At 44.3% G+C, this 19,431-nt stretch overlaps 1 protein-coding gene across 6 annotated transcripts in view; it reads right to left on the reverse strand.

Annotated features, from left to right (window-relative positions):
* CLASP1 (cytoplasmic linker associated protein 1) overlaps positions 1–19,431 on the reverse strand; it is a 220,730-nt gene that overhangs the window by 185,106 nt on the left and 16,193 nt on the right. For all 6 annotated transcript variants that reach the window (XM_084774619.1, XM_084774618.1, XM_084774616.1 and 3 more), the window contains exon 2: positions 1,579–2,061. In XM_084774619.1, the coding sequence (XP_084630745.1) occupies positions 1,579–1,773 (195 nt within the window). In that variant the 5' untranslated portion in view covers positions 1,774–2,061. The remainder of the gene's footprint in view (positions 1–1,578; positions 2,062–19,431) is intronic.

A 19,431-nucleotide genomic window follows, 5' to 3' on the forward strand; every position in this document is an offset into this window, starting at 1 on the left:
CACGTGTACACATAAAATAAAAACAAGTAAACTGTTAAAAGATTAGTAAATAATTTGATTCTCCTGACATTATAAACAGGGAGCTTGAGACTAGGCGACATTACAAAGCTCAGTGAAACAGGCTTCACAGGTTGCTAATTAACATCAGTGTTATCCCAACCCCATCCCTAACCTCTCCCTTCCTAGGACAGTCAGAATCCTTCCTGTGAGCAGAGACTTCCCTCAGGGGAGGGAGGAAGCACCTTTGCTGAGGGCAGCAGTAAAGCAGGAAGTGCAAAGTGAGGCTGGCCTGGCATCCCAATGGCCCCGCCTCATGGCACTGCAGGGAGGAAAGGCGGCAGGAAGGAAGGGCAGGAGGCCAGGGAGGCCAGGGATGCGCACAAGGCCAAGGGTGAACTTCCACAATCACTACCAGGCTTGCTAAATTTCCTTACAGTACTTTTTGGTTTCTCTCCACCTAATGCTTCTCAATATGCACAGAGAAGTAGTGGAGCTGTGATTCAGACAGACAAGGTCACCTGTGAGCCCTCAAAAGCACAAGCAGATGCTGTCTGACCTCCCATCTCCAACACTCTCGCCACAGAGCACCAGCACCAGACAGCCTGCATGTGCGATGCCCACGCAATGCACTCGTTAATTTCTGCCAGTTGAGTAAGACTGAGCTTCAAAGACAAAGAGGAAAACTGTAAAGCCAGGGGCGCATGAACTACAATGTGCTAATAACATCATTAACAAACATAAGAGCACAATGCTCTTGGTTGAGACTGGGGCTTGAATGCATGTGGGAAGAAGCAAAAGGAATTCTGGGAGCACCAGTTCCAAAATCCAAATCAGCCTCAGGCGACTGAGTCAGGTAAGAGCAAGCAAAAGAGATCCAGCGTCTGTGCCCCTTGCCAGAGTCTACAGAACTAACAGCTGCCACGCAAGCTTCCTTCCTTCCATCCATTCAACCCTGATGCAGAGATGCCACTCCCTGGAAGGGATGAGGAGGAAAATACAGGAGTGGGCAGCTCAAAAGCATCCTGTGGCTTGCATTCAAGAAGCTCAACCTTGAATAGTCAAAGCCCCAACTTAAATGGGCTGTGGACGGCCACCTCCCCTACATACATCCCCACACTCCCGATCCCCACCTATCACACATGACCCTAACCTTCAAATCTGGAAGCTATCTTCTACACCATTACCCATGGGTCAAAGTCAGTCCTTGACAACCCAAACTGTTTCTGGCCAGGTATGACTAGACTTCAAAACAGTAATCGGAAAGTAAAATGCTCTACATTCTGATCCCTGAGAGATCAGTGAAGACACCTCTTGTTCATGAAAGGCCACTCACCTGGGTATCAAAGTCTCCTCCCTGCAAAACATGACATAAAGCAGAACTTCAAGGCTGCCATGCTTGCAAACGTCCCCAGGTAAAAGCATCCCTTTATCACTTCCCATAATGTGCTTGAGTATTGCATGTGAAGCCAAGAGTACTTCCTTGGTTCTTGGCTGGTACTTCCCAAAGAATTTTTTTCCCCCGGACCAATTTTGATCTGGCCAGGAAATGCTTTGAGCATCTCCTAAAGCGAGGCTTACCTTGTAATTGCTAGAGTTCACCCAAGAGGTAGCGAGTCCATCCACAAGCTTATCTAACATGGTCTGGTCATGCTCGAGGTCAGCGGACTTCTGCTTGTCTGAGAAATAGTCTATGAGTTCCTGGCCAACCTGCAGCCGTTTCCCCACATCCTTCTGCAGCACCTGAGCCAGACAGGACTCCATGCGAGGTTCCATGGTAGGATTCAAATCCAGACCCGGCCGAGGCTAGAGGGCGGTCAGGATGACTCCCTCCCGGTAGCCAGCCGTGCCGGGAGGTGGCCTCTTTGTTTGCTGAAGGCTACTAAGAGAGCGTGTTTCGAAGATGCAATCCCGGGAATGGCAGCAATGCACCATGTGTGTCTGAAGAGCAGCTGGTAGGATATTAAAAGTCCAATTTAAATAACCAGTAGGCGATAAAGGAGAGAGTGGCGGAGTGACGATCTACAACTGGGTCTGGAATACTTCATAATTCAGCAGTCCATTCTGAAAAGGAAGAAAGGAGAGCAAATGAGCCAGAGGCCAGGACACTCAAATGTTATGAAACATCCAATCAAAGACAAAGAGCGCATGCTGCAGAAACACTCTTAGTCACATGTGGGGTGTGAAACATGAACACTTGGCAAATGCATCAGAAAAACATAATTATTATTTTTATTAGCAGACTGGCAAAGCCCAAAGGATTGAGCCAATGAGCTGCGCGTTTGCTAAGCTGGTAGTTTTCACAGTTCCCTCGCCTGTAAACACACCAGTCAGAAAAGCAAGCTTCTGCTTCGGCTGCCTTCACTTTTGCTCCCATGCAAAGCACTCTGAGGGTCACGGCAGGTACCCAGGCTCATTGCCTTGCCATCTGCCTCTCCATAAACTCAGTCCTGGGATGGGACAGGCTCCTCTGAGCACCCCTAAGCAAATTCACATTAGCCAAAGGCAAAAGCGGCACCCACACTGTCCTTCCTGCCCTGTCATGTCACATGGATGGAGCAGAAGCCTTCTTCTGTTGACATCAACTCCTCTTGGGACTAGTATTTTGTTATAAAATGAATTCTCAAAAATCATGTTTGGACACTGTAAATGCATGAGGAAAAGGTGCTAAACTAAATTTGGAGTTTCTGTAGTCCTGAGGCTCGAACACAGGAACTTGTGAATACTGAGCAAGTGTTCTGCCACCAGGCTGATTCACCTTCAGTCCCATAAAAGTGTTTAACAGACAGATTTAAGAGCTAACTAGTTAACAATAGCCAACAGAGTAATTCATTTCTTACTCAGTTTCTTCTCTCCTACCATTAATTAATTCCTTTCACTTTGAACTAGGAAGACACACAGGAAACTCAGCATCTCAGAGCTGAAGATAGCTCAGTGGGTAGAGTGCTAGCTCAGTGGGTAGAGTGCTTGCTATGCAAGCATGAGGACATGAGTTCAGATCCCAGCGCCCCTGTAACAAGCTGGACGCAGGTCTCATATGCGCCTGGAGCCCCGGCACCGAGGAGGGCAGATCAGCATGACTGGGGCCGGCTAGCTGCCGCCAAAACGTGAACTCCAAGTTCAGGAACAGTGATCTCCTGTGGCCTCCTCATGCACACAAAGGCATACAAGTGTTCTACATCTCACACACACACACACACACACACACACACACACACACACACACACACACCAGGACCAGAAAGATGGCTCAGTGGGTAAAGATGCCACACAAGCTGGGTGACCTGAATTCAATCCCTGGAACTTCGTAACGGTAGAAGAGATCTGATTCCACAAAGTTGACCTCTGACCTCTACAGATATGCCATAGCATGCACAACCACCCTCACAATGTATTTTTAAATTTTATTTATTTATTTTAATGTATATGAATGTTCTATTTACATGTACACCTGCATGCCAGAAGAGGAGATTATCAGATCACATTACAGATGGTTGTGAGCCACCCATGTTGCTCCTGGGACTTGAACTCAGGACCTCTGGAAGAGCAGAAAGTGCTGTTAGCCACTGAACTAACTCTCCAGCCCCCTCACAATGTATTTTTAATATAAAAATAAAAACAAAACATACTGTAAATGGTCCCAAAGTTTGTGTTTCTTCCCCCTACACCAACACCTCACTGAAAGTTCAAAGTGCAGCTAGCCCATATTCACTGTTGTCAGTTGCAGCATGCGGACCATGGACTCAGAAGCACTAGTCCAAGCATAAGCACTTGGGAAGCTCTACATAAATTCCCTAGCAATGGCAGTAAGCAGTTAAGTTGCCAGCCTTATCTGTTTTCTGATATACCAAAATATAGGGCCAGAGCCAGGGCTAGCTACTCCAGCCACCATGCCTCCCCTGCCAGGATGGACCAACACCCAGAAACTGGACCAAGATAAACCTGTCTTCTCTTTAAAAATCAAAGGCAAAGGCTGGGGGACCTGCAAGTGTGAGAACCTGAGGCCAGCAGAGCTCGTGTAAAAAGATGGCACAACAGTACTGGCCTCCCGGGCCACATAGAAGAGGCAGGAGGGGACTGTGAAGCTTGCAGGCCAGCTGGCTTGGCCTAACTGGTGAAGATCCTGACCAGAAAAACCCTGTCTTAAACAAAAGACACCTGAAATTGCCCTCTGTGTTGTTGCCCTGTGTGTTGTGCCTGCACCTGCATCCTATAGGCACATATTGGCAAACACACACACACACACACACACACACACACACACACACACACACACACACACACTATATCAGAGAGGACATGAAAAAGGTTGGAAAGAGAAAAGAGAAGGGGGAGAGTTATTTAGTTAAAAACCAATGAAAACCACCTGAAAATGTCTCAGGAACTGTGTAGAGAACAGGTATGTTACTAAACAGCCAACCCTGACAGGCTAGTGAGTCCAAAGCAAGCATGCGCCCACTGGTCTCTTCCTGCAGTTTTTGAGGCAATCACAGCCCAGCATGCTTTGCAGCAGGAGTCTCTGCTCTTGTTCTCCTTGGCCCCTTTCCTTCCCTTCTCTTTCCTCTTCCACCCAAGGCCCATGCGTTGCAGCCCAACGCTGTAGAGGAATTTTCATCCAGCCATGTGTCTACTCTGGCTGCAATGCAGACACCCCTTTAATCCCAGGAGACAGAGGCAAGCAGATCTCTTGGTACAGAGCAAATTGCAGGTAAGGAAAAGCTTAGGTCCAGCTTAGGTTCATGCCAGCACTCAGGAGACAGAGGCGTGCAGATCTCTGAGTTCTAGTCAGTGCTGTTCAGGTGAGTCAGTGAGTCGAGTGGCAGTGCAGTGGAGTTGAGTTTGTGGCGGCTCAGTTTGTGGAATTTAGAAGCAGTTTTACTGGGAGAGTTTTACAGAGAAGGGTGGAAGACAGAACAAGCTAGACACAGGTGAAGACATAACCAGGCAGAGAATAAGAAGGAGCCAGGAGATTAGAACATACTGCCAAAATTAGTATGGTCAAGCAGAGCAATTCAGAGGCCAAGAAAGAAAAACAGTCAACTTAGAGAGGAGTTTGAGTCAGAACAGCTAAGTTGAACCAGCAGGAGTTCCTAAAGAACTAGAAAGAGTGAGCTTATACAGCAGTAAGTCTCAGAGGCTGAAAAGATTCCAGGCCTAGATTAGAGGCTAGAAATACAGAGGCTAGAAGCATCCGGACTAGGCCTAGGTTAGCACTGAGACAATTGCACCAGGCGAACAAGTTACTTTAACACAACATTCACTCTTGAACACTACACAGGCCCATGGAAGACAGGTTTTTACTACACTGGATGCTAATGCGTGGCCTGGTGACTCAAGTGTCTTACTACTTAGAATAAGGAAGGGCCAGGCAAACAGCTGCAAGTAGCATAGGAAAAAGATGAAACATTCTTAGGAACCCAGCAACACTTCAGTTGAGGACCAAAAGTGCACACTGTACCTCACCATCAGTCAGACTCAACCCAACATCCCAGCCAGGCTTCCCTTTGTCACTGCACTTGAGATAGCTCCCTCCCCACCTCCTTCTTCTAGCTTCCTGCAGGGCTTCAACACCCATGGAGATGACCTCAACTCCTCCTCTCTGTCTCCTCTGACCTTTAACCTTTAACCTTCAACCTTCCAGCCACCTGCTCCAAGATGAACAATCTCCCTTCTAATAAAAGGCTCACTCCAGCAGCATAAACGTCCCCTAAGTCACCCATCTCCAGAAGGCCCTCAGTGCCTTCCATCAGTGTCCCAGTGAGCAGTGACACATCTTCTGCAGTTGTCTAGGGGCTGGACAGATAGTCAGCAGTTAGGAGTGCTTGATGCTCTTGCAGAGGACCCAAGTGTGGTTCCCATTACCGCATACATTAAAGATTTTTTAAAGAACCACTTCTACCCTTTTTCTACTCCCCAGAACTCTCTCTACGATCTAAAAGAGTCACAAGCACAGACGACAGCCATAGTAGGAGATGAGAATTTGTCCCACTATTCCCTCTGCTTCTACAGACTGTCCATTACTTTAAAAAGGGTTTTAACATATGAAAAAGGATTGTAAAGCTTATGTTAAAAAACAAAATGAGAAAAGCCCTGCTGGGTGTGGTGGCACACGCCTTTAATCCCAGCAATGGTAAGCAGAGGTAGGTGGATCACTGTGAGTTTGAGGCCAGCCTGGTCTACAAAGTGAGTTCAGGACAGCCAAGGCTACACAGAGAAGCCCTGTCTTGAAAAACCAAGATAAATAAATAAAGCATAGCCTAATTAATAGTATCATGAATGCTTTTTTTTCTATTGAATGTTTACCTTTCTACTTAACTTATTTTTTAACATTTCACTTAGAGTGTGACTGCTCACTACAGCATGTGTGTGGAGGTCAGGGACCACTTATCTGCAGGAGTTCTCCCTCTGTCTCTAGCACGTGGGGTCTGGGGATCAAACATCAGCGTCTTGGAGACAAGCACCTTTCTCCTCTAAGACATCTTACTGGTCCTATTTTTTTCATATTTTTAAATAGAAAATAAAATGAAACTGCACTTACTTAATGTCAATCGTGATTTGCCAAAAACAACTATCAATTGAAAACAAAGGCTTTAAAAAAAGGCTGATTTTTTTTCTTCTTCCTTTAAAAAAATATTTAAATGAAAGGATTACCGTCGACATCAGCATACTAATTTGTTACAAAATGAAGGCACTTAACCCTTCATAGGAGAGGGTAACGACAGCTTAGGTTGCAGCTTCCCTGAGCGGGGCCTCTATGGAGATGAGCTCCTGGCAGGGAACCAGCTTGTTAGCGGCACAAGGAGCACCACAGACAGCATGGGAGGCGCCCACTCTGGCCTACCAACACTTGACTTCTGAATGTCTCCAGCACTACAGCTTCAGTCTTAGGCCAGTGAAGAGCAGATCACCAACCCTCAGCAACTTCTCCATTGGGCCTTCTGGCATCAGGATAACCACACACCATTAGCGCTCCCTAAATTCAGCAGTTGTATTATACTCACGAACGCCGACCTTCGCCACTATCTCATTCAAGAACATTTCTGTGCTTCCAAATGCTATTTCTTATCCTTTAGCAGCCCGCCCCATCACCTCTTTCACCAAGCCCTACTGCCTTGTATTGAATCATACTCATTCATTCGTTCATTGGAGACAGAGTCTCATGTATTCCAGGCTAGCTCAAACTAGCTATGCAGCCGGGGGTGACCTTGAATCCTCCTGCTTCTGCCTCTAAAGTTCTGGGACTGTAGACTCGCAATACCACACCCGTTTATGCCGTGCTGGGGAGTCAACCCACAGCTCTGGGCGTGCTAAGTAAGCACTCTACCAACTGAACTATGTCCCAGGACAAAGAATTACTTTTGGTGTTTTTTTTTTCTTTGACTTTTCTTTTTTAGTTTTATGAGACATCACTGCATAAGCCCTGGCTGGCCTCACACTCACAGTCTTCCTATAATCCTTAGGTAGGATCATAAGAATGCCCCACTTCGCTTGATTATTTTGGACACTGCATATAATCGCATATTACATAAAACGTGTAGCCTCCACTTTTACATAGCTCACTGTTTCCAAGGTTTACTCACACTGTAGCTCTTCACTGGTATTGTGGTTATAGATACTCTGTTGGGTAGATATGTCATATATTGTTTCTGTCATATATTTTGTACTTTGGGACCACTATGGATAACCCCACTATGAGTACTCCTGAACAGCTCACCAACATGGGCTACTGCCCTGAATTTACGACCGTTCTCGTGGGTACACAGTGGTATCTTTTTGTGGCTTTAATTTGTATTTACCTAAAACTACAGAGGTTGAATTTATTTTTCTTACCACAGACATGGCCTGTTGAAGAAGCTAGCGAGTGGGTCTAGAGAGGGGGCTTACCAGCCAGAAGCTCTTGCTGCTCTCCCAGAAGACCCCAGTCTGGTGCCCAGCACCCTTGTAGGACAGCTCACAGCTACCTGTAACTGAGGCTCTAAGAGATCTAACATGCTCTTCTGGCGTTTACCAGCACTGCACGAACATGCCCAGGTCCACACACATACACACAAATATATAATAATTAAAAGATTAAAGGAGGCTATGGGTTTTGGTGGCTTAGTTCCCACTAAGGATTGAGGTTAAGGGTTTCATGCATGCCAGATCATTTGAGCATCTTTTTTGGGAAGACATTTTACCAAATCTTTTTGTTATTGTTTTTTAAAGTGTACTGCCTAGCCATGAATGCTAGTAGACCTAGCTGGCTTGCCTCACAGAAATCTGCCTGCCTCTTGCTCCCAAATAGTTGATATTAAAGGCATATGTCACCACACTGGCCTTTGGATCACATATCTTTTTACTGATGAACTTTCAAAATATTCTGGATAAAACTCCTTTATCATATGTAAGAGTTAAACATTAAAAAGCTTGGAATGGAGAGGTGTCTACTCTTCCAGAGGTCCTGAGTTCAATTCCCAGAAACCACATGGTGGCTCACAACCATCTATAATGTGATCTGTCACCTTCTTCTGGCCTGCAGATATACATGAAGATAGGGCACTCACATACACACTAAGTAAATAAATCTTTTTATGTTCATATAGTGGGGAAGGAAGTCTCCCTCAGTCACAGACATAGGGGAGGAGAATAGGGTGAAAGTGGAAGGGAGAGGGAGTAGGGGGAAAGCGGGAGGGAGGGAGGAATGGGAGGATACAAGCAGTGGGCTAACAATTGAGATATAATATGAATAAATTAATAAAATATTAAAAAAAGAAAAAGCTTCTTTGATGATGATGAACAAGGCACTGATTTGAGTATTACAATGTCAAAAAATAAACTTGATTTTCTAAAAAAAAAAAAAAAGAAGTGGGAGGGAGGAATGGGAGGATACAAGGGATGGAATAACAATTGAGATGTAACCTGATTAAATTCATTAAATAAAAAAAAAGAAAATACCTGAAGTGTGAAACAGATAAAAATATACCACAATGAATTAAAAAAAAAAAATGGAGTGAATTCCAGGACAGCTAATGTTACATGAAGAAACCCTGTCTCAAAAAGCCAAAAAAGAAAGAAAGAAAGAAAGAAAGAAAGAAAGAAAGAAAGAAGGAAGGAAGGAAGGAAGGAAGGAAAGATTCCTATTGCACTCCAGCATTTTGGATCTAGCACTCACTCCCATCACTAAAGATGTTAGCCATGGGTTTTCACAGACGGCCTTCATCACACCAAGGAAGTAGCTTTTTGTTTCTAATATTTTGAGTATTTTTTAATCATGAGAGGATGCCAGATTTTGTCACAAAGGTCTTCTTGCAGCTGCTGAGATGAGCTCATGAGTTCTGTCTCTTACTTCATTAATATGACACAGTATGTTCCGATAGTAAAGCAAGCTTGCATTTGTGAGCTATTCTACTTTGTTATAGTGTACAATCTTTTATTGTATGCCTGGGAAACTCCTAACACCAGAGTGAAAAGACTGAGTGTCAGTGGGGTACCCAACCACAAAGAGGATGCCTACGTTACTGACCCCCAAGTCTCAGAAGAGAAGGCAGAACAAAAGGACAAGAGCAAAACAATGTCTTCTGGACGTGACAAGACCACTGCACACATGAATTCACAACAGCTGCAGTTGCCTGCATACGACTGCACAAGATCAAGTCAGTGAGCTTGGAAAGGAGGGGGTTCATGTGCCTGTACCCCTCACTGAGGTCCTCAGAGAGCTGATGGCTTCTAAGGAAGGAGTTTTCTCTAAGGGTGTGACCAATGGTAGGCTGGCCACCCTCCGACGGATGGACCCATCCCCAGGAGTATATGATCTGCACAAACTGGACTAGATGCGTTATTTTTTAAGAGATGTTAAGTTAGGGTCTCAGCTGGAGAGGTCGGAACGTGGGAATAAACCTGGGAGGAGTTAGACAGATGAACAGGGGTTAATATCATCAAAACACTGTATGAAACTCTCAAGGAATTAATAAAATATTCCATTTTTTAAAAAATACCTCATTTCAGCCAAGCATGGTGGCACATGCCTTTAATCCCAGGACTCGGGAGGCAGAGGCAGGTGGATCACTGTGAGTTTGAGGCCAGCCTGGTCTACAAAGCGAGTCCAGGACAGCCAAGGCTACACAGAGAAACCCTGTCTCGAAAAAACAAAACAACAACAACAAAAACAAAAGGTACCACATTTCTGGATTCACTTTCCTAATATCTTATTTGAACAGTTACATCTAAATTTGTAAGAGATACTGTCTTTTATTTTTCTTGTGATCTCTGTGTGTTGTTTTGGAACGTGATGAATAATATCCTCAGAGGCTGAGCAGAGAAGCGTTGCCACCTCCTCCTGAGTTAGAAATTGTGGAGAATGTGTGAAGATCTTCATGAAGCACTGGACAGAATCACTTCTGGGTCTGGGCTTTAAGTCAATTTCATCATTTTTCTAGACATGCATAGATTTCATTTGGGGTTTCTAATTTGTTAGCATATAGTTGTGTCTAATAGTCTCTGTAATCTCTCCCAACCCCAGGAAAGTCAGTAATCATGTCCTCCCATTTCTGAGGTGTCTTACACCTTTTATTCATCAGTCTAATTCAATGTTTGGCAATTTTGTTACCTTTGCAAAGAGCCAATTTTTGCTCTGGTGATTTTTTTTTTCTGTTTTATTCATTTCCAATCTAGTCTATGCAATTTCCTTCTGCTTGTTGTGAGTTTGGTGTGTTACTGATTTGCTAAGATAGAGGTTACGTTATTTTGTTCTCCCCACTGTTGCAGGATATTTGATCCCATGGTGAACCCCGAGATTGTAAACTGTAAAAACCTGTTTCTTGTTTGGTGCGGCTCAGCCCTAACACACACCTTCAATCCAGGAACCTTCAATTTACTGTAAGCAGCCCTAGCACACAACTTAACCCAAGATTTATCTGTGCTTGGGATTTAATAAAGTTAGCCCTAGGGCAAGAGGTGGGTGGAGCAAGAAACCAGATGACCAGGAATAAACAAGAAGGAGGGACTTAGAGTTGAAGGGTACTCAAGGCACCGTGGAGAAGAACAGAGGCTCTTTGGCTTTTGGCTTTCTCCTTTTTCCTCCTGGGCTGTCAGGTATGCTGGCAAGCAAGCTTTTGGTCTTGGCCTTTTTTGGCCGTTTGACTTTTTGGGCTTTTGGCTTAGAACTTTTGGGTTTTGGCTTTTTCCTTCATGACAACGTGAGCTGAGCAGGAGGGTCAGCTGGGTGCTTTCTCTGCCTCTCTGAGCTAGCAGGTTTTCACCCCAGCATGTGGCCCTGAGTATTCATAGGTAAATCAAATGTTTCGGGATTTTCCTTCTTTTTAACAACATCCCACCTCCTGCCCTAGTGCGGATGATTAGGTCCAGGATCCCACATATGCTAGACAGAGACATTCTGCCACTTACAGCCCTAGCTGAGAATGTTAGACTGCTGGCAGTTCTCAGCAGAAACTCTAAAGGTCAGAAGGACATATAGAGTGATGCATTTCAAGCCCTGAAAGAAAACAACTGCCAACCTCTGTTCCTATGCCCAGCAAAGTCATTCTTCAAAACTGAAGTTGAAGAAAAGGCTTTTCAAGATAAGCATAGACTAAAGGAATTCATGACACTAAGCCAAGATTGTCAAATATACTTAAGGAATCCTACACCCAGAAGAGGACACAAGATAAACACAGGCATAGGAGCAGGAGAAAGAGTAAATGTCAAAGCAAAGGAAAACAGTTAAGAAGCAAAACATACTAATTCAGTAAAGTAGTGACTCTCACAGGGAGAAGAAAAAAAGCCTTCCTCAGAACCCCACATGGAGCCACAGGAGGACAAGCACTGGCATGGACCTCCAACGACCCCAACAGAGAAGGTCTTCACTTTCCAGCTTAAAGACTTAAAAGCCAGCTGGGCATAGTGGCACACACCTTTGATCCCAGCACTCAGGGGCAGAGGCAGGCAGATCTCTGAGTTCAAGGCCAGCCTGGTCTATAGATTGATTTTTTAGGACAGCTACACAGAGAAACCTTGTCTGAGGGGGAAAAAAAAAGAAGAAGAAGAAAGGAAGGAAAGAAGAAAGAAAAAGAAAGAAAGACAGACTTAAAGCCAGGCAAGGAGCATAAATGCCAGCAGGTGGGAAGTCTGAAGTAAGAAGAATCTTGAATTCAAGGCCAGCCTGGACTTACCTACCAAGATCGGTGACTTAAAATACACACACACACACACACACACACACACACACGCAAAATAGATTTAATAACAATTCATGTGGAGGAAAGGAGGTCCTAAGTGTGTGAAGTCCTGACTGAATGTGTCATGTTGACATGGGCACGGTCTTAGGCTCAGCGACACGGCCAAGCCTTCCTCAGGGGCCCAAGTGTGAGTGCCGACAGTGTGCAGAAAAGCTATTCCTCTCCACTGCATGTTTACAACCAGCAGCGTGCTCGCCTACAGAGACAGTGCCTACCTAAATTAGCCACACCTGTCCCTTGATCCAGCTATACCCAGAAACCCCACCTCCTTGTTCAGGTGCACACAATAACCCCACCTCTCTGCTCAACTCTATAATAAACATGCTGAGCTTCCAGGATGCTGCAGCTTCTCCATCTGAGCCCAGACCACCCAAGCCCAGGGTTTCTGTGTGTCTGTCTGTCTTTCTTTCATTCGCTCATTGCCCCTGGTCAGGTCAAGTCCTAGGAAGCTGAGTCAAGTCAAGGACTTGGCAACAATTAAGTAAACAGATAAAATACCCACACATTTCTACCTGCAAGAAAGCCACCTCATCAGCAAAAACGTGTGGAAAATAAAAGGACAGAAAATATTATTGCAAGTAGATAAAATCTAAAAACAAGTTGCAGAATATATATATATATGTTCAACAAAACAGATTTCAAGCCAAGTAATTCAGATCAACAAAAACAGGCACCCGCACACATATGGAAGACATACATACATACATACATGAATAAAAAATAAAATAAAATACTTTTATCTGAAGGTACAAAAAGGTGCTAATATAGAAAAATCTTGATTTGTTGAGACTACTGTTGTTAGGTTATTATATTATTAAGTTATTGGTGATCTTTATTTTTAAGTCATTTCTATATTTTGCATAGACTATGTCAGTTTGACCCCATTACCTTCTCCTATTCCTGCTGAACCCCTTCTTCCCAACAAGTTCCCTCCTACTTTTTTTCTTTCTTTCTTTCTTTTTCCTTTTTAGTTTTTGAGACAGGATTTCTCTGTACAGATGTCTTGGAGCCCACTCTGTAGACCAGGCTGGCCTGGAACGCAGAGATCAGCCTGCCTCTGCTGGGATCAAAGGTATGCGCCATCACTTCCTTTTTTTTTTTTTTAAGGTTTATTTATTTATTGCATATGAGTGCTTTATCTGCAGAAGAGGGTATCAGATTACATTATAGATGGCTGTGAGCCACCATGTGGTTGCTGGGAATTGAACTCAGGACCTCTGGAAGAGCAGGCGGCGCTCTTAACCACTGAGCCATCTCTCCAGCCCATCACTTCCTTTTTTATCTTATGGGTTTTTGGGGCGTTTGTTTTGCTTGTTTAGGTTTGAGGTTTGAGGATCGAGTTTGTTTGGCTGGGTTTGGGTTTTGAGTTTTGACAATGCAGGGTTTAAACACAGTTGCTGCCTGACCAGAGGTAGGAGTTCTTCACTGGAACTTGGGCAACTTACAAGTGACTGCAACAGTGAAGAAATGAGCTCCCTCTCCCCAGCAACCACTAGCTGGCAAGAGCTCCTCGGGGAGGGGCCGGATGCGGCTCTAATTGCGCTGAGCTTCTGCCCAGGTTGGGTTTTTTGCATGGAGCATTAATGGGATTCAGTAGACATTTATTCCTAAACAGGTGAACTCCAAGGTACTGCTTAGCTGCAGTAAAGCGTAGGTAGGAGTGCACATCACAGTTATCTGAAGTACTTAAGGCACAGGGGAAAGTCCTCGACATGCTGTAAACAGTACCATGGTGCAGTTTGGTTTTCATTTACCTCAAAGAATTTTTTTTTAACTTAATCAGTTTCTCTCTCAGCCCTGGGTGGTTGCAGAGTACAAACTTTAAGTTGAACATATTTGCAAATTTCTCAAATTCCATTCTTCTATTGGTATTTAATCTCATTCCACTGTGCTCAGAGAACTCTTTGTATGACTTCCATCCTTTTAAATGTGTTGAGACTTGTTTTACGATCTAACATATGGTCTATCCTATAGAAGGCTCATATGTCCTGCTGTTATTTATTGGAGCATTCTACAGATATCTGTCCCTTTAACAGTTTAAAGCTCAGGTTTGGGGATTTAGCTCAGTGGCAGAGTGCTTGTCTAGCAAGCACAGGCCCTGGGCTCTGTCCTCAGCTCTGCTCTGGGGAAAAGAAAAAAGAAAAAAAGAAAAAAGTTTAAAGCTTGTATGCATCTAGACCAGTTCAAAAACAAAAACGTGGCAACTATCTAAATCTGTCTTATTCCCCACTTTTTACAATTATAATAATAATAATATAATTCTATACACAGAGGCACATATGTATGAGTGTGCACACACTTTTTTTATTAGGACCCTTGTACTGTATAGGTGTACCCTCTAAAGATAGAATGCTCAGGGCCTAGCGCCTCGTGAATAGTTCCTTTCCTGCAGCAAAATATACCCAAAGTCCATACAACAAGGAGCATATATGCCAGCCAGCACGAAAGATTTTCTCAGATGTATCTGAACTGGAACATACCCAGACGTGGGTAAATACGAAAAGAGAAGAGCATTTGATATGTCATCTGATAGTATAACAGCTGACACAACGTCCTAAATGTCCCCAGGGAGGTGAGCTACCCCCCCAGCTGACGAAAGGAGAGCCTATTAAGGTCTGAGTAGTTAATAAGGAGACAGAAGGTGTAAGAAGGCTGGGGCGGAAAGTGTGAGGAACTCTTCTCCGCTAGTGAACAAAGATGCCTAACTACAAACAGGTAAAGCGGCACAATCTCACAAGCTGGCTTCCATCTCAACAATTTAAAATAAGCAACGGCAACCAAGCATGGCTAGAGCACACCCTTAATCCCAGCACTCGGAGTTCAAGGCCAGCATGGTATCCATAGAAAACTGAGGGCTGGCCAAAGCTGCACAGTAAGGCTCTGTCTCAGAATTAAGCAAGCACATTATGGGTGTGGCTCTGTAACAGCACTTGCCCAGCACATGTGCAGCCCTGGGTCTGATCCTCAGCACTTGACAACAGTCAGCAAACAAGAAAATAGTTACTTCCCATCCGATGTAGCAACTTCCAGTGCAGTAAGTGATGGATAAATGTCTTCGTGTCATATATAGCTTTGTGTCTGTCATTCTCCCCATGTAAGGGTATCATCACCATGTGTACTTAGAAAAGACAGACGTTCAGAAACTCGGAAGCAGAGTGAATACCAGAGAGGCTGGAGAGATGGCTCAGGGGCGAAGAGCACATACTGCTTTTGCAGGACCCATGTTTGGTTCCCAGCACCCACTTCAGGCATCTCACAACCATCTGTAACTCCTGCTCCAGGGAATCAGGCACCCTCTTCTTGCCTCTGCTGGTACCTGCCTAACATACACACACTCACATATAGTGTGTGTGTGTGTGTGTGTGTGTGTGTGTGTGTAAACATATTTTTTTTAATGTCAACATTAGGGAAATAGGGAATATCTGGAGAGGGAAGGGGCGGATGAATGCAATCAAAATTCATTGTATGCATGTATGAAATGCTCAAAGGACAAAAAAATGTATTTAAAAACTGTCAACATCAATCAATCACTTTGTATGATAGTACATGCACTTGAGAGGCCAGAGGCAGGTGGATCTCTATGAGTTTGCGGTCAACATAGTGAAAGCCTGTCTTAAAAAAACTACAAAATAAGAAGAAAAATCAACTTCTGGAAACGTATTTACTTATACAAAATACTACAAAATTCTTTGTGGCATTATTTATAAATACAGATTGCAATCAACAGAATGATCATCAATAATGGGCACAGCAAACACAGCACACCACACAACATTCAGACATTCATTAAATAAAATCATAAATAAAAATGAAGTCTCTAATAAAAGCTCAATGCAGTAGTCTGTAACAGACGACCATTTGCACAAAAGGGTGGTGTGTGTGCTTATACGTTCTGTCATGTATGTAACTAATAATAATGATGTCTCTGAGGAAGACTAGAGAGAGAGGAAAGAAGCTTTAAACTATGTACATATATTTTTAAATGCAGAGGGAGCTGGGGAGAGGGCTGAGCAGGTAAAGTGCTGGCTGTGATAGTATACAGCATATTGAGCCCAGCACCCATGTAAAAAGCCAGAAGTGATGCTGTGCTTATAAATCCCTGGGGCTCATGGGCCGGCTAGCTTAGCCAAATAGGTAAGTTCCGGGCTCTGTGACAGACTGTCTCCAAAAATGTAAGGTGAAGCATAATTGAAGAAGACACCCAAATTCACCATCTGGCTTCCACATGTGTGCACATGCACTGGATTCATATACATCGCATCCATACCTGTATGAACACATACATACATATATCTGAACCATCTATGCACTGTATATGCACACACACCAAAAAAAGAAAATGTCTTATAATAGAAAATGTTCGTTTTTTTTAAGCAGCACTCTTGGCATTCCCAGATAATTTAAGCAAAACATGAAGAATTCTCATTTACAACTTTTACAGATTAAACTCATTTATGGACTAGGAAGATGAAATGATTCTATGGGTAAAGGTGCTTACTGTACAAACCTGACAGCCTCAGTTCAATCCTTGGATTCATATGATAAGAGAAAACTGACGCCCAAACGCGGTCTTCTAACCTTCACATATGTGCCATGGCATGCAAGCACAAGCACGTGCATACATACACACACATAATAAATAAAACAACGGCATTAAGTAACTGATTTACAATAAAAAGGCACAAGCATGTCTCCTAGGGCACGCATGCCTCATCCCTCCCTCAAAACTCCAAAACCCAATTCACTGATTCAAGTAAAAATCTGAACACATTGGTCTTAACTTTACAAAGCTCTAGAACTCCCCAAGAAGTTGCTTTCAAACAGCTTCTCTCTGCAAAGGTGCTTTTGGATTCATGTATCTGCAGCAACTTTACAAAAATAGAACGAGGCATGAATAATTACCAGGAGTCGGATTCCTTCTTTCACAGTCACACGCCCCCAGCCAACAAAGCTCCCTGTGGACGAACTGTAACAAACAGGCCCTGGATTCCCCACACCTGGCTCGGGATCTCACACACTTCAGGTGGAAACAGAAAGAGGTGAGTGAGAGGTTGAGACATAGATAAAAGACAGATAGGTAGGTGGAGACAGAGACAGACAAACACATCTTCCTCCCTTCACCCAGATTAGGAACTTGTCTCAGTGTACTTTCTGTTGCTAAAACAAAATACCTCAGGCTGGATAACTTGTAGCGAACAGTCTATTCGGCCCTTCCTTCTGGAGGTTCTCAGTCCGAGGACCGCTAGCACTGCTAGCACTGGCCTGTGAATCTGGGGTTTAAGCTTCCAGTATTGAGGATGGGGGATACAGTGGCCCTACGGCAGAGCACTGGCCTCTCTATTACTCCACAGCAGCACTCCAGCTCACGGAGTCCACATCTCAGCACGTGTCTGCCTTCCCTTAGAAACAGACCGCACTGAGAAGGGCTAAGAGCCCTTATCTCTATGCTTGAATATCAAGAACATTTGTCCAATGAAGACTCTTAGCAATCTATACATCTCCGGCTCTGCTAGTCACCCGGGATAAGTGGAGTTGGTGGTGGTAGTATTTTGAGACACAGTCTCAGGCTGGCCCGGAACTCTGTATACTCCTGCCTCGACTTGTGCCATCATCTGCAGGTTTGTGTGGTACTACGGATGCAATGCAGGGCTTTGTGAGTGGCAGGCAAGCACTCTATTGACTGAGGTACATCCCCAGAATAACTCCAACCCAAGGATAACTCCTTTTATTTGTTTGTTTTTCCAGACAGGATTTCTCAGTATAGCCCTGGCTGTCCTGGAGTAGCTTTATACACCAGGCTGGCCTCGAACTCACAGAGATCCACCTGCCTCTACCTCCCTAGTGCTGGGATTACAAGTGTCCGCTACTGATGCTGGCCCAAGAATAATTCTTAATAGCAGCAGTTTTCATTAAAAGCTGTTTGGGGGGGGGGGGCGAAAAAGGGCTGAGGGAGATGCAATTCAGATAAGGCCAGCCCGATTTCTCCCTGAGAAGACACAGGTGATAAAGAAAGCAGACCGCCCTGCTGCTCTCTGCATGAAGTAGCATTCCCACTAAAGGAGTTTAAGCTTCTAGGAGTGAGAAGTGACATATGCCATGTGCACATGTATGCATGTGTGGAGGCCTGGCACAATCTTGGGTATCATCCTTTAGTGTGTGTGTGTGTGTGTGTGTGTGTGTGTGTGTGTGTGTGTGTGTCCGTCCCTGCAGGTTTGTGGCTCAGCTTTCCAGAGGGCCTCTGGAGGATAAAGAACAACTTTTGGGCACCATTTCTCTTCTCTCACCCAGGGAATTACACTGAAGTCATCAGAATTCAGGGCAAGTGTCTTCACCCACAGAACTTTCTCACCAGTCCTTCCTGTCTGTCTGTCTGTCTGTCTATCTATCTATCTATCTATCTATCTATCATCTATTTTGAGGTTAAGACCACTTTTTGGCTTCAAACTCTTCGGACTAGCTGACCAGCAAGCTCCAGGAATGTACTTGTCCCCGCTTTCTCAGCACTGGGATCACAAACTCAGGCCACCATACTCAGCTTTTCACACTTGTGTGTGAGAGCTCGAATTCTGGAGACCTAACACTGCACTCTCCAGACAGAGCCCCCAGCCCAGAGCATAAGCAGCTGATGAATCACTGTGCTGATTGACAAGTGCCTCGGAAGCTGCATTTGTTCTGCTCTCTGTCTGATACGATGCTGAGAACTAGGAAATGAAAGTTGAAATGATCTATCTGTTTGCACTGATAATAAGGCTCAAAGGTACACAAACAGCACCACAGATGACAAAGGTGCCTCCTACCCAGATGCTAAGAAACTCTGACCCAGAGTAAAGCACTCTGGGAAACAAAACACCAAGGCCAGCCTGCGAGCTGGGCCTCCCTCAGCACATCTGGACTGTAGGTTTCAGAGAGGGCTCCCAAGGGAGGTCTTGTCACCAGGATGAGTAACACTAGACACCCCTGAGCAGGGCAGAGAGGGAAACACGATCGCAGGCCCAGACAGGGAGAGCACACACTTCTTCCCTAGCTCAGCTTTGGAATTTCTAGACAAAACAATTTGCTAATGCTATTTATTCCATTTTGCTAAGAAAGCACACACTTCATTACAAAAATGGAAAATAACTTTGAAACTAAGCATTTATCAAAAATGAATAAGGCTAGGGTAGAAAAAAAGAAAAAAAATCAAACAAAACCATTCCTTTAAAAAAACCAATAAACAAACAAC

Source organism: Acomys minous (assembly GCF_964271855.1).
Source record: "Acomys minous genome assembly, chromosome: 1".
Taxonomy (NCBI): domain Eukaryota; kingdom Metazoa; phylum Chordata; class Mammalia; order Rodentia; family Muridae; genus Acomys; species Acomys minous.